Source organism: Candoia aspera, chromosome 1, assembly GCF_035149785.1.
Source record: "Candoia aspera isolate rCanAsp1 chromosome 1, rCanAsp1.hap2, whole genome shotgun sequence".
Taxonomy (NCBI): domain Eukaryota; kingdom Metazoa; phylum Chordata; class Lepidosauria; order Squamata; family Boidae; genus Candoia; species Candoia aspera.
In genome coordinates this window covers 316,635,058-316,648,990 of record NC_086153.1, presented here as the reverse complement: position 1 = coordinate 316,648,990, position 13,933 = coordinate 316,635,058, and the positions used below count along the sequence as shown (strand labels likewise).

Genomic DNA, 13,933 nt, shown 5'->3' with positions numbered 1-13,933 from the left:
GAACTGTGGTGTTGGAGGAAAATCCTGAGAGTGCCCTGGACTGCAAGAAGATCAAACCAGTCCATCCTCCAGGAAATAAAGCCAGACTGCTCACTTGAGGGAATGATATTCAAGGCAAAACTGAAATACTTTGGCCACATAATGAGAAGACAGGACACCCTGGAGAAGATGCTGATGCTAGGGAGAGTGGAAGGCAAAAGGAAGAGGGGCCGACCAAGGGCAAGATGGATGGATGATATTCTAGAGGTGACGGACTTGTCCCTGGGGGAGCTGGGGGTGTTGACGACCGACCGGAAGCTCTGGCGTGGGCTGGTCCATGAAGTCACGAAGAGTCGGAAGCGACTAAATGAATAAACAACAACAAAAACTTGTGGGAGAACTGCACCTCCTGTGATCATGAGTCTAGGCTGATAATCTTTGCGTAAGAACTGCATAAAGTTGTATGTAGAAGAAGATGGTCCATTCAGGTTTCATAAGAAATACATTCTAGTAGAAAAATTATCTACAACCACCCAAATCTGCCATTACAGTTTTGTGGCTGGATCCATCTTCAATACCTTTTGTACTTATAAAAATGCTGGATATGTTCTCCTATGGAGAACTGGAGATATAGAATCTACATTCATAATAAGTTATCAGCAAACTGAAGATAAGATTGCTAAAACCTTGATTCCAATGCAGAGCATACATTAACCACAAGGCAGACAAACAATGCCTGTTGAGGAAAATAGAAAATGCCTTTTATATACGTAATGCAGTTAGCACTTTGGGATTTAAACCAGCAGTGAAGCCCAAACCCTGAGGGGAAAATGACTGTCCAAAACAGCCGTAGCAGCAATGAGATTAATGATGCCATTTAGATGCTTGGGGGAAAATATAGTTAAATTGGGAGGTCCTTCTGCTATATGAAGACACACAGAATTGGGAGATCATTACATGATACTTGAATGCCAGTCCTCCTTCCCCAACAGAACCAGAGTCAGAAGAAATCCCAACCCAACGTATAAAGGGAACAGGTTTAGAATATAAACATATTTAAAACCACAAAGCAAGGACAAGCTTTTCAGAGATGTCTTGGGGCATTAACAGAAAAGTGTGCTAATCAGACAATGTGGCTAGCCCTTTCCCTTCTTCATTTTCCCTCTTTCAAGTTCCATTGCAAGAGGAATGGAGGAAATGGTGGAGAAAAGAAAGTTAACCTCTGGGCAAGTTTATGAACTTAAAAGGAGAAAAGTGGAAACATGTTGCCAAGTAGTGGTAAATTTACCTACAAGCATCTTTTTCATCCTAATGCATTAGGCTCTTTTAATTAACCTGAATGACAACATGCTTGGAAGTGTTCATGCTGACCTCAACATTCAATAAAAGATAAATGAAAAAATCAGCTTCAAGGCCTCTGCATCAAAGCCTTCAATACCTGAGCCAAGAAATCCATCTCAATCAGCAAAACGGTGCAGTTCAGTGCAGTAGCTAGTATCATTTATGCGCAGTGCCACTAAGGGGCAGCAGAGAGGTGCTCTCGGAAGGACACGGGTTGTGCAGGAGGAGAGAGAGAGAGAAGCGGCCAGGGATAGAACAAATCTTGCAATGCAACCTTCGCAAAAAGGGGGACAGGCTGGGACCCTGCACTTCTAAGCTCCTTTACAGGAACCTTTTGCTGACTGTGCTGTATTCAGGAAAATTTTAAAAAAGGACTGCAAGAGAAGAAAGGTTGAAAGAAGCACAGAAGGAAAGCAATTGTTTACTGTATACAGTTTTGTAAGCTGCTTAAATTCTTTTTTTCCTAATTGAAGTGGCATAAAAGCAACTGTAACCAATCACTCAATCTCCACTATGTACAGATGTACAAAGTACAGATAGGTACTTCAGACCATATCGAAGATGATCTAATCTGCACCATGTCACTTCATGTATACAAAATTTCAAGGTGCAGTGAAAGTTTAGCTTTTATGTGCAAGAGATTTTTTTTTAAATGGTAGAATGATAAAAATACTTTTATTTTAGGAATGTGAATATACCTGTGCTCTCAAACTCCTCTGTGCTAGATGGCACAGAATTTGAAAGTCTTTTACACAATCTAAAAACCCCATCTTAAAAACTATAAATACCTTTTTCTCATATACATCTTGCCAAACGATGCCAGCAAAAAATTTGTGCTGCATAATCTCCTTTGCATCATCTGGTCCACCACCTAACCTGTGGAGGGTGAAGATCACCAACACTTAGTACAGTGCATTTATTTTAAATTCATTTACTCTGAAGCGTTTCTAATGGCATACTTTCATTCACAATAAAAGTACCACTTTACTAAGAAATAATGAAGAAATGGAAGTTCGAACTCAGGCCTTTTTACTTGTTAGGAACTTCCTGAAAGTCTTGAGCTCATGCTACTAAAACTCAAAGCAAACCACAAAAAAGACATGTAAACGTGACCAAAAAAACCAAACAGCCACCCACAGACTATCAGTCTTTTGAAAAACCATTCTTCCCACCTGGGTAACATCACTGCCTCACTGCCCCACTCACCGTGGCCCATAATCACCCCTCAAAATAGAAAACTTTTTGTTCTATATCAAGGAGAGAGATGACTGAGACATCCTTTACTGTTTATGCTCCAAAAATAATGAAGAGTACTCACAGCAATGGTTTCTTTAGGATGCAGCTACCTCTACACCATAATTAAGAGACAGCATTGAGACAAAGCCAAATACTGAACTTGAAATGAAACACACAGTACAGATGATATTTTATGGGAAAAGCATCTTCGTTTGCTCTAAGAGGTTCTGTTCCCCACTATGTATAAAAATGGAGCTATTCAAATATGTATCCATGTGCATGTGTGTATCCATACACACAAACATGATATACTACACACACACTGTGTGTGTGTGTGTGTGTGTGTGTAGAGAGAGAGAGAGAGAGAATGTGGGACATAAAACAGCTAAAAACAGCTAAATGATAAACAAGGAACAGAAATAACAGAATTGGATGTACTGAGAAACCAAAATCACAATGAATGGAATAATGCAAAACATACAGAAGACACCTGACCGGTCACTCAAGAATCTGGGAAGCATTCAGGTCCAACAAATTAAACCCTTACCTTTGCTTTGGATCCTTCTTCAGCAAACCTGACAGAAGAGACTTTGCTTCAGGTGACAACGTGCGTGGAAATCTAATCTCTTCCATTAGGATGAGCTCAAAGAGCTTCTCGTGGTCCTGGTTATAGAAGGGGAGCCGTCCACACATCATTTCATACATGACAACTCCTAAGCCCCACCAATCCACTGCACGGCCATAGTCATTATCCTCCAGCACCTGCAAATGTAGACAATGTCAAGAGTTCTAGATCAATGGCAAGCTTTTCACAAACCAAGTAAAATGGAGTTGTTTCCTATAACAAGCTGACAACTTAAAGGAAAAACTACTGAACAGCATTCCTCAGGCATGCATGATGAAGTACAACTCATATTGTCCTTAGCCAGCACAGCTACATCATTTCAGCTACTATAGCCTCTTGGAAAGCTACCTACCTTCCTCTTTTAGGAAATGTCCTTCAGACATTTTGGACTACAATTCACATCATTTCTAGAGAGCAGCACAGATTGTGCTGGTTATCAATGATGGGTATTGCAATTTGGAGGCATCAAGTTGGGGAGAGGCTGCTGTAAGACCTCTGCAACAGACCTGTTATTTCAAGGGTGGGAAATCTGTGATCCCCATGAGAAGTTGTTGAACTTCTACAATTTCTGCTACCTGGGCATAATACAAATTGGAATTCTGCAACTTCTGATCAATTTATAACTGTTGGCTGCTGTCTAACTGGCAAAGGCACATTCAAGCATAACAACATAAGCAATACAACTCCAACACCATGGTCATAATGAAGATCTCATAAACGAAAGAAGCTGAAGGCATCAAGAGCTAAGATAAAACAACATGGAAGATTGTTCTTCTCTCTGCTTATTCGCTCCTCAGTGCCTGCTAACTGTTTACTACTTTGCTTTGGAGGGAAAAAAATATTGGAACCTAGAAGATGGCCTGCAGAGAAAAACCAAAGGCTGCCAGGTATTGGATTACCCCACGCAGGTCTATTTACAGCATCTTCTGCTGTATGATTCACACCAAGCGACAGCTGGCTCTGCAGCTGCCCCATATATGTAGAAGCCCAACACAGCTGCTTCATCTGCTAGGATTCCAGGAGCCAGGCTCATCAGCCTCTATGAGCAATTCGGGAACAGGGAGGAGGGGTGTCAAGCTCCCTGTGTGGGATTGTGCAGCATGCCAGGTGACCCCTGCTCAACCAGTGGCACCCTTCCCCCAGGAGAACATTTAGTCTCCTTGGACAGAACTCAAATCAGGGCAGGATTTTGCTAATGCAGGAGACACAGCACTTTATCACCTTTTTTGACTGCTTATTTCTCCCTCCTGTTCTGTTTTTTTACAAGACCCAATGCTTTTTACAAGGCCATTTAACAAGTTTTTACAAAATCACATTTCTCCCAAATGTGTAAAGTGTCTTAGGATGCATGAATTTCTGGGATTGTTTTTGAGAAAAGAAGTGTTCTTCCTCGGTTTTTAAAAAATGCAACCATTTAACAGTTTGTTAAAAAGACATGCATGCACCAAAATAAACTATCCTAAACACTAAGCAAACAGCTGCACAGTTTATTTCAATGATCAGCAGTAGTAGCCAGAGGGAGGGAAAGAAGCCCTCGTATACATGGATATGGGCATCCACGGGAAGGAAATGCAGCCTTATTAAAAAAGAATTTCATGCACTGACTCCACCGAAGACACCGTGTTAGATCATCTTATCCACTCTCTCATTAGTACTGTAGTCTAGTATTGCTTCATATCTAGAGGAACAAATACTTCAGTGACCAAGAACAGCTCCAAATAGCATCCTCTACAAGTGTATGCTTTTAACATCTCACTGGCTTCACGTTTAGTACATCTAGATACTGCCAAGCGAAGGAGATTTGGACATGCAGAACTATTTTGTTGAGCCTCCTAAGTGGAAAGTAGGTTTTAATGCTTTTATTTGTTCAAACTGTATTGGTGGTATTTTAAGATAAAGATGGTCAGGGCCTTCAATCTGGAAGACCAGATCCACCCTGGGCAATGCTCCCTTGCAGAGGATTAAAGTTGTTAGGTTGGAAAACTGTCATCAGCCCACATGTCAGGAGAGTTCTCATAAGTACTGGGAAGCTAAGACTTATAAAGAAAAAGCATAGCTTTGACAGTTCTACATCAAGATGCTATTTTAAGCCTGTCAGAGTTTGGAACACAAATGAAGGGGGGGCGGGGAATCTTCGTATAGTAGTAGGAATATTAATTTCCTCTCATGTTTTATAACTGGGGAAATAAATGGAAAGTAAGAGGATAAAAAAGGTCATTTTACTTAAAATAACTGGCTGGTCAAGTTGGGAGCCAACAACATTGAACAGCTGCATGGTTGGAATTTACAAGAGGAGGCACAACAGCTGTAAACACCTTGGTGACCAATACATCTGACACATCAAAGCTGACATGGCACAGCCACAGCCTTCTATGTACCAAATTCCAGCATGACCCTAAAACAACTATGCAGCAACTGTGCAAACAAGCTCGGAGGCCAGGTTCCAATTACAAACAGATGACAACAAGGCAAGCTTCATTTTCCTCTTTTTAAAAAAGGTTAAGTGACTTCCTGGATGTGGGACATTTGCTTGTACATGCTCATCAGCTGGTTTGAAAGCCAACCCACTAACATGATGACTAACAGAAGTCTGACATGCACCAAAAAAATGAGATATTGTCCCCAAATCCAAGTTATTTGGTATTCTCTGAGAATTCAAAACATGCCCCCTATACTATCCAGGTAACTGTTTCTACATCGATGTAAGCAGGTCATAACTCCACCTGACAAAGTCAGAGCGCCCTGTGGACTGAAACAGAGTAGGCTTTCCCCAAATCTGTTTTTTTCCAGATACAGAAGATGTAATTCTTGTCACCCTTAACTCAGCACAGACAGTTGTGGGGACTATAGTTCAAAACATCTGGAAGACAAGAGCTTGGAGGAAACTGGAGCTGGATTTGGAGAGACCTGGGCATAAAAGACAGCTCCCCAAGAGAAGCCTAGGGACAGTCTCCATCTTATCTACAGGGTTACTATGAGGACAAAATGAGCATAGAAAAAAGTCATGTACAATGTCTTATTTCCCTAGGAGGAGGGATGAGATAAAAATATACTATATAAATAATTTGGGCTAGTGCTGGAACTATACAGCTTGCTTAATATATACATTACATGGCTCTTCTCATAACTTCTGGAGTCATCAGTCACAAAGAGGGTTTGAAATACTTGGTTTGAACTCATGGTGCAAAATTAATTTTGCTTATGTAATTCATTGCCGTAATACATATTGACAGCCACTAGGGAGGTGGTGGATTTTCTTTTTTTTTTTTTTGTGCCTTCTAGTCACCTCTGACTCCTGGCAATATGCTGGTCTATGAGGCTAATAAAGATTGATTTGACTCCTGGCAACTACTAAAAGTAGATTAGACCAGTGTTTTCCACCTCAGCAACTTTAAGATGTGTGGACTTCATCTCCCAGAGCATGCTGCCTGGGGAATTCTGGGAGTTAAAGTCTGTACATCTTAATGTTGCTGAGGTAGAGAAACATTGGATTAGACCATTTCTTTGAAGGCCACTATTGTGGCACTTTCACCACTTAATCCTGCTGCAGTTATGAACCTATATACTCTCATTCATTCATTCAACTCAAGGGTGGCAAACATACCTAATACTCCTGCCTCCTAAGGGAGACCTACAACTCAGAGTCTCCTGGTTTCTAGGCCAGCACCTTAACCACTACACCAAACTCTACTAGTTCCCAAGATTTGGGCAATGCAAATTCAATAAAGCCAAGCTGAATTCTTAATGGCCTTCCATTTAGCTTTCATCTACATGTCTAGGTAGCACACTTCAAATTAGAATACAACAGCGACATATCGAACTATGCCCATTAAGGCAACCCAAGATAATCACAGAAAGGATGCTTTCTCTGCTTTCATCCTCAACTCTATACTTTCTCACATGCAATTAAATGGCTATCATTCTTTCTTATGGGAAACCCTAACTTAAAGACAGAGTTACAGGAAAAGCAAAATCTGTTTTTCATATTTCAAAGTGATTAATTCATTACATTTATATCCCACTATAATCCAATTAAGGACTCTCAGCAATTCACAGAAATAAGACATATACAATTAAAACATCCATGATAAAAATTTAAAATTTAAAGATAGGCTGTTTGCAGAAGACAGGTAGCGAGAGAGCCAATCAAATTCAACTGGAGGCTGAATTTGTTGGTCAAGGCAACATAGAAACCAGAACACATGAACACTCACAACACTTACTTAACTTTTGCACAATAACATTCTAGGAAACACTTTAGCATCTATTTTCGGTGAAGGAAAGCATCGCTTGTGACACACAGTAAGGATACTATGAAAGGTACCTCTGGCGCAAGGTATTCTGGCGTGCCACAGAACGTCTTCATTGTTGCTCCATCCTTGATCCCTTCTTTACATAACCCAAAGTCCGTTATTTTTATGTGCCCATCTTTATCCAGCATCAAGTTTTCCAACTTAAATAAAAACAAAAAAGCCAGACAAGAAATCGTCTTGATAAGTACTGAGAAACTTCAATATATTTGTAAAAGAGTCCTAAAATGACTTTTTAAAAAAGAACTTTCTTTTTTCCTCACTGCTACACTTGCACCTCTCCTTCAACTATATATTTATTACTACAACTTTTATGCTGCTTCATTTCCAGAGATTCTGAGCAGCCTACAGCATTAGTATCAGAATATTAAAACAAAAACCAATTAATATAACCATAACCAATCAGTCCAATGTGCTGTGTGTGTATGTGTGTGTGTGCACGTTCATGCACGTATGTGTGTCTTTGTCAGTGTTGACTCCTGGCAACTGCCTGGACTAGTCCCTGCAGTTTTCTTGGCAAGGTTTTTCAGAAGTGGTTTGCCATTGCCTCTTTCCTAGGGCTGAGAGGGAGGGACTGGCTCAAGGTCACCCAGCTGACTTTGTGTGTAAGGTGGGACTAGAATTCACCGTCTCCCAGTTTCTAGCCTGATGCCTTAACCACTACACCAAACTGGCCCCCAAATGCCTTCTGAAGACTCATGTTTTTATAGCTCTCCAAAAATGTGGTAACTAGGTGGTAGACTGGATATTCAGGGTAAGTTATAACCTCTCCACAGTAATTTTCAGCATTTCTAAACATTACTACGACAACTTTATCACAGCATTTTTCAGCAGATATTCTCCAGGTATTTTACAGAATTCTGGGAATTGCAATCCCAAAACATCTGGAAATACCAGATTTACAATGATCTTATCAAGAAAACCAGTATTATCCCCATATGTTGCAAATATGGGATTTGGAAATTAGAAGAATAGTGACTTATTGCTATATAAGTCTGTAAAGAAATTAAGAGTGGACTGAGAATTTTCTGGATTATATTATAAAGGACAAATTACACAAGGCACTGAGCATCCCTGCTTACATCACCTGCTTCAAAGTTGCTGAAACAGAGAATCACAGGACTGCATGATTCCTTCCAGGATGATGAATAATGGAGATTGGAGACTAACTCTGCCCTGTTTTATTTCCCCCAGAGTAAAGCAATCCTCATGCAAATAGCAGATATTCAAGCTGGGGAAAACAGGGAGAATGAGCTACTGGGGAGTGAGGGGAGTAAAGAAATGTCAGACCAATCACTTGTTTCTATTGCCTCACCTATATGCTGCACAAGAGGAACCCAGGCATATCTTCTAGAAAATAGTTTTTCCTAAAGAATTGATCCATTGTGAAAGAGTCATAAAAAGTACCTTGTAGGAGATGTAAATGCCCTAATTCTAACTCTCCAGAGTCACTGGGAGTCAGGCAGCACAGAAATTTAATAAATAATAACAATAATTATTATGTACATTACCAGCCAAGCATCAACTTAGAAGAGGATTCATTCTCCCTTTCAGATATAGAAGAGGACTTATCTTTGAAAGACAGTGCATGCTAGATAGACTTTTTATATGTATTACTTCTATGCTGTCTTTTTATAGAAGAACCTATACAAAAATTCTAAACAATTCAATAGCGAACATAATAAAACGTTAAACAAACTGCCAAGAAGTATGAATATCTGGTGATATAAAAAAGCCAATAAACAAACTAATGTAAATAAATTAACAAAATACATTAAAAGCCAAGTAAAATAATTTTAAAGCATTTAGTTAAAATACATGTTTCACTTCGATATCAATTAAACATGATAAAAATTTGCTTGATAATACAGTAGGGGATACCTTTCCTGTAAATTAATATGGTTTCATTGACTGGGTACATATGAATAGGCCTTCCATATTCCTGCTAAGATCTGAACTATCTATATAAAGTGGGAAATCAGGGCTAGACAAAATAAAATGTTGAAACTCGCTCAAGAATATTACAATTTGCTCTGTAACCATGAAAAGGTTAAAGACCTTGAAAGTACAGGCCATCAAAACTCTTCAGTGTACTTAAGTGAAGTTTTCACTGCTAATTGAGAAATTTCTGCTACAATATTCTGTTGATTAGCTCAGGTTCAATCATGCAGACTGGCTCTGCAGCTTAGCAAGAGGGAGCAGCACTTTTTCTTTGTCCACAAAAGTAGCCAAATGGCAACCAAGCTCTCACCGAGATTACCGGTTCATCCAACCACTTTCACTTACTTCATTTCCTAACCCAGCCCAACTTAATACTTCATTAGAAACTGGTAAGCGCTCAGTAACTGACCAACATGCAGCATGATGATGATTATGCTGAGTTCTATAAGGATGAAAAAATGATAGTATACCCTACAACAGTCCTTCTCAATAGATGGCAACATCTGATCAACCTTATCAGAACTCAGAAGCTAAAGAGGGCCAGACCTGGTTAGTATTTGGATGGGAGATCTCCAGGGAATTCTTGAGCTGCAGACTAGACTGGGAAATAAAAGGGAAAAAAAATCTGGAAGAAGGCAGTGGCCAATAATCTCTGTACTACCACCAAAAACTTTTAGCAATGTCTTCACATAGCCATCAGTATCGGGCTCAACTCAAAGGAGTCATTACCTTTACCTGTTGCTGCCTATTCAGACTGGCCGCAACTCTCCAGAGTTTTGAACAGAGGAATGTCTCTCCTACTACTGATTACCTGAATTTATTAGGCATGTTAATATATGGATTAGCACTTTATTAAAAAAAAAGGGGGGGGGGAGGTTGCAAGTGATATCAGAAATGTGATCAGTGAGTCAACCAATATAATTAACTGATGAGACCAAATTTAAAAGTTCAGGGCACTTTGATTTATTTTATTCTGAGGAAGATTTTCAATTTGATTTCTTTCCACAATACAGTACAAAGTGAAAAAGAACATATTAAAGAGGTATTTCTACAACTGAACGGGATCTTTTGATTTTACTGAAGAATTTATTTCTATTCTTACAAAAATATATTTTTACTTAAATAGCAGTGATTAAAACTTTTTTTTAACATGACAACTCAACTAAAAATAAGCATGATCTATTATTGAAAACTCCCTTCCCCAACTCTGAGCCCTCCAGGTATGATGACTTCAAGACCTATCATTCCCAGTCACTATGGCCAAGAACATGGGAGCTATAGTCTGATACACCTGGAGGACAAAAGGCTTGGAAAGACTGATCAGAGGGGTCTCAACAACACAGAAACTTTTTTCACATGCTATACAGTGCTGTTGATAAGCAGAGGGTGAAGTGACTATTTGTTTGCTGGAAAAACGATGTTAAATAGAAAATTAATTCCATCCCTAACCTAAAAGGAGGGAAATCAACCCACTCGCCCTAGATTTGAAATCAGCCAGCCTATAACCTTATGCAAACACCAGCAGATTCCAACACCCAGAAATGCACTTCTTTAAATATTTGTATTATCCAGCCTTCCCCAATTTAATACTTTCAAGAAGCATTTAGGACTGCTCCATGTATTCAGTGTGGGAAGCCTGCATGTACCATCAGGATTTTATTGTACTTGAAGGCTGACTTAATTTTATCTAGGTTATTATAAATAAAATAAGACAGCCAGTTTGGTGTAGTGGTTAAAGCACTACACTAGAAACTAGGAGACCATGAGTTCTACTCCTGCCTTAGAAACAGAAGCCAGTTGGTGACTTTGGAGCAGTCACTCTCTCAGCCTTGGAAGAAGACAATGGCAAACCACTTCCAAAAATGGTTTTGGAAACAAAACTGTCCAGGTAGTCACCAGGAGTTAAGATTGACTCAGACGCACATACACAATTAAAATCTAGATTCTTACAATGAAAAAATTTACAAAATGGGAAGCTATAGCATGCTGCAAAGCAAAATACCAGCATCTTTCTTTCCAAAAATGCCTCTAGGGCCTGCATGGGCCCCAAGAGCATGCTTAGAAAATAAAATGATAGATAACTACAGCCCTTATGAAAGTGGGGCCACCAGCCCAGAAAAAAAGTCAGAGCGCATTGGGGAGGGGGGGTTAAAGAAAATTGCTTGTTACAACTTCATCAACTTGGCTTGGATGATTTGCCACACCCTCCAATGGAAGCTATTTTTGTGAATGTATCCTTGACAAGTGAGGAGAGGACACCTGCCTTATCCAAAGAGATGGGGAAATCGTTGATCAAAATAATATTCCAAGACTCATTAACAGATTTAGCACCACTCTGCCTTCGATCTACATACCTTTAAGTCTCTATATACCACATTTTTCTCTGAATGTAGGTAGTCCAATGCTGATACAATTTCAGCGCCGTAGAACCTGGCACGGTCTTCAGAAAAAACACGTTCTCGTGATAGATGGAAGAATAGCTGAAAAGAAAAATGCTCCTTAGCTGGCATTTTATTGTATTTATTCTGTACTGATAATCATGGAGGAAGCAGAGTTTAATGGTAGAAGACAAAATGTGCAAGCAGATAGTCTGGGTTCAATTCCCAGTAACTCCAATTAAAGAGGTCAAATAACAGGTATCAGGAGAGGTGTCTTCAAACCCAAATTCCTACTGAGATCATGTCAATCAAAGCATACAGTATTTTGCTAGAAGGATCTCATATAACTTAACTTTCTACTAGGCTACTTTTCCTCAACTGCAAGGATACTTGGGGTTTTCAGATTAAAACACATGTTGGTTAACTCCAAAACAGAATTATGTAGTTTGACTTTATAGAAATTTGTAGAAATCAAAATTCTGCCCCAGTAAAAAATAATTACATATGAAAAGAAATAATTACACATGAAAAGAAGTAATTACACATGAAAAGAAATAATTACACATGAAAAGAAATTTATGCAATGTCTATAAAGTGATGCCAGTGAAAAGAATGAACACGCGCCTGCTTTTATCATGCTGTCCTTTATGTCATGTTTCTGCTTTGTATATTTCCTTCAGGTTTTGTTATTTCTTAAGTAATTTTTAGCACTGTTCTATGAATTTTTCACTACTTACTTTGCCTAAAGTTTATTGGCTTTATTAGCAAATATAGTTCTCTTTTACAAATACTGACTTGGGATGCAATGCTCCATGAGCTCTAGGTGTACTGTAAAGCTTTCCACCAGCACAGGATGTCCCTTTCCCCCACAGAATACCCAGGGCTTGCCACAGAGAATCTACCAAAAACGTGACAGCAGCTGATGCAACATATACTTTGATTTAGCCTGAAAGATTGCCTGCACCTACTTTTACAGAACAAGAAACTGTAGCCCCTCCCTGCTGTGCTAACTGTTCAGTGCAGAGATTTGGGATGGGGTGGGCGGATGGGGAGAACCAGAGAGAGAGAGAGAGAAAGAAAGAAAGAGGGCAGGGGAGAAAGTGTCTGAAATAATCAATCTGTTATTTTCAGTCTCATTCCGTGGAGCAAACATAAATCAAGAGTAGTTTTTCTAATTGCTGCCTAGAAAGTTAGCAGGACTTCCTTCCTGATAATTACACTCAGAATTACAGTCCTTGTTGTACTTTTGCAACTCTTTTTGTAGCTGGGTGCTATAAGTTGGGGGGGGGGGGAGCAGCCTCTAGAAGTCACAAGGACATGTGTTGCAGAGAACTTACTAGAGAAGTGTGGGGGGGGGGAGCTGACAAGCAGAATCGATGCATTAAGCCTACCAGAATGGAATATTACTTGTTTTTCAAAAAACTATTAGGAAAAAGGTACCACCAAAACCATGCTTTTCCTTAGAACTTCTGGGACATGATGGTAGAAAGTTTCAGAGAGATGAAAATGGAGTTGGGGAGCTGCCCACCCCGGCTTTAGCAAGAGACACTGACTTAATTGAAGCTGCTTTACATCAGGCAGTGTCACCGTTCCATCAAATTCAGGGCTTCTCAACCTCAGCAACTTTACACTCCCAGAATTCCCCAGCCAGCATGTTGGCTAGGGAATTCTGGGAGTTGAAGTCTACACATCTTAAAGTTGCTGGGGTTGTTCATATAATAAAAGTGGATTATATGAACTGATCTAGTTCATATAATCCACTTTTATTGTTTTCGCTTTCCAAGGTCTCTGGCTTTTTCTACACTTAGATCATTTAAGATGGAAATGCCAAGAAGTAAAACTGCCTCCTTACACATAGGAAGCTTCTGCTCTGCCATTAATCAAAGGCCTGATCTTAGCAAGCTATTTAAAGAGGCTAATAGACAAATTGAGAAGTTTCCCAACCATTAAAATGGCATAAATTTCAGAACACTTAACCGCATTTGATCTTTAGGAACATGATTCTTACCTCCCCTCCATTAGCATATTCCATAACAAAACACAAACGATCATGCGTCTGAAAGGAGTATTTCAATGCCTATAAAAAAAGAGTACACAAAAACTTAGTTTTACATCATCTGTTC

General features: G+C 39.5%; 1 protein-coding gene across 2 annotated transcripts in view; it reads right to left on the bottom strand.

Moving 5' to 3' along the window:
• Window positions 1–13,933, bottom strand: part of AKT1 (AKT serine/threonine kinase 1) — a 106,238-nt gene that overhangs the window by 7,671 nt on the left and 84,634 nt on the right. For both annotated transcript variants that reach the window (XM_063290407.1, XM_063290408.1), the window contains 5 exons: window positions 13,819–13,887; window positions 11,787–11,912; window positions 7,506–7,634; window positions 3,104–3,318; window positions 2,109–2,196 (listed from right to left, as the gene is read on the bottom strand). In XM_063290407.1, the coding sequence (XP_063146477.1) occupies window positions 2,109–2,196; window positions 3,104–3,318; window positions 7,506–7,634; window positions 11,787–11,912; window positions 13,819–13,887 (627 nt within the window). The remainder of the gene's footprint in view (window positions 1–2,108; window positions 2,197–3,103; window positions 3,319–7,505; window positions 7,635–11,786; window positions 11,913–13,818; window positions 13,888–13,933) is intronic.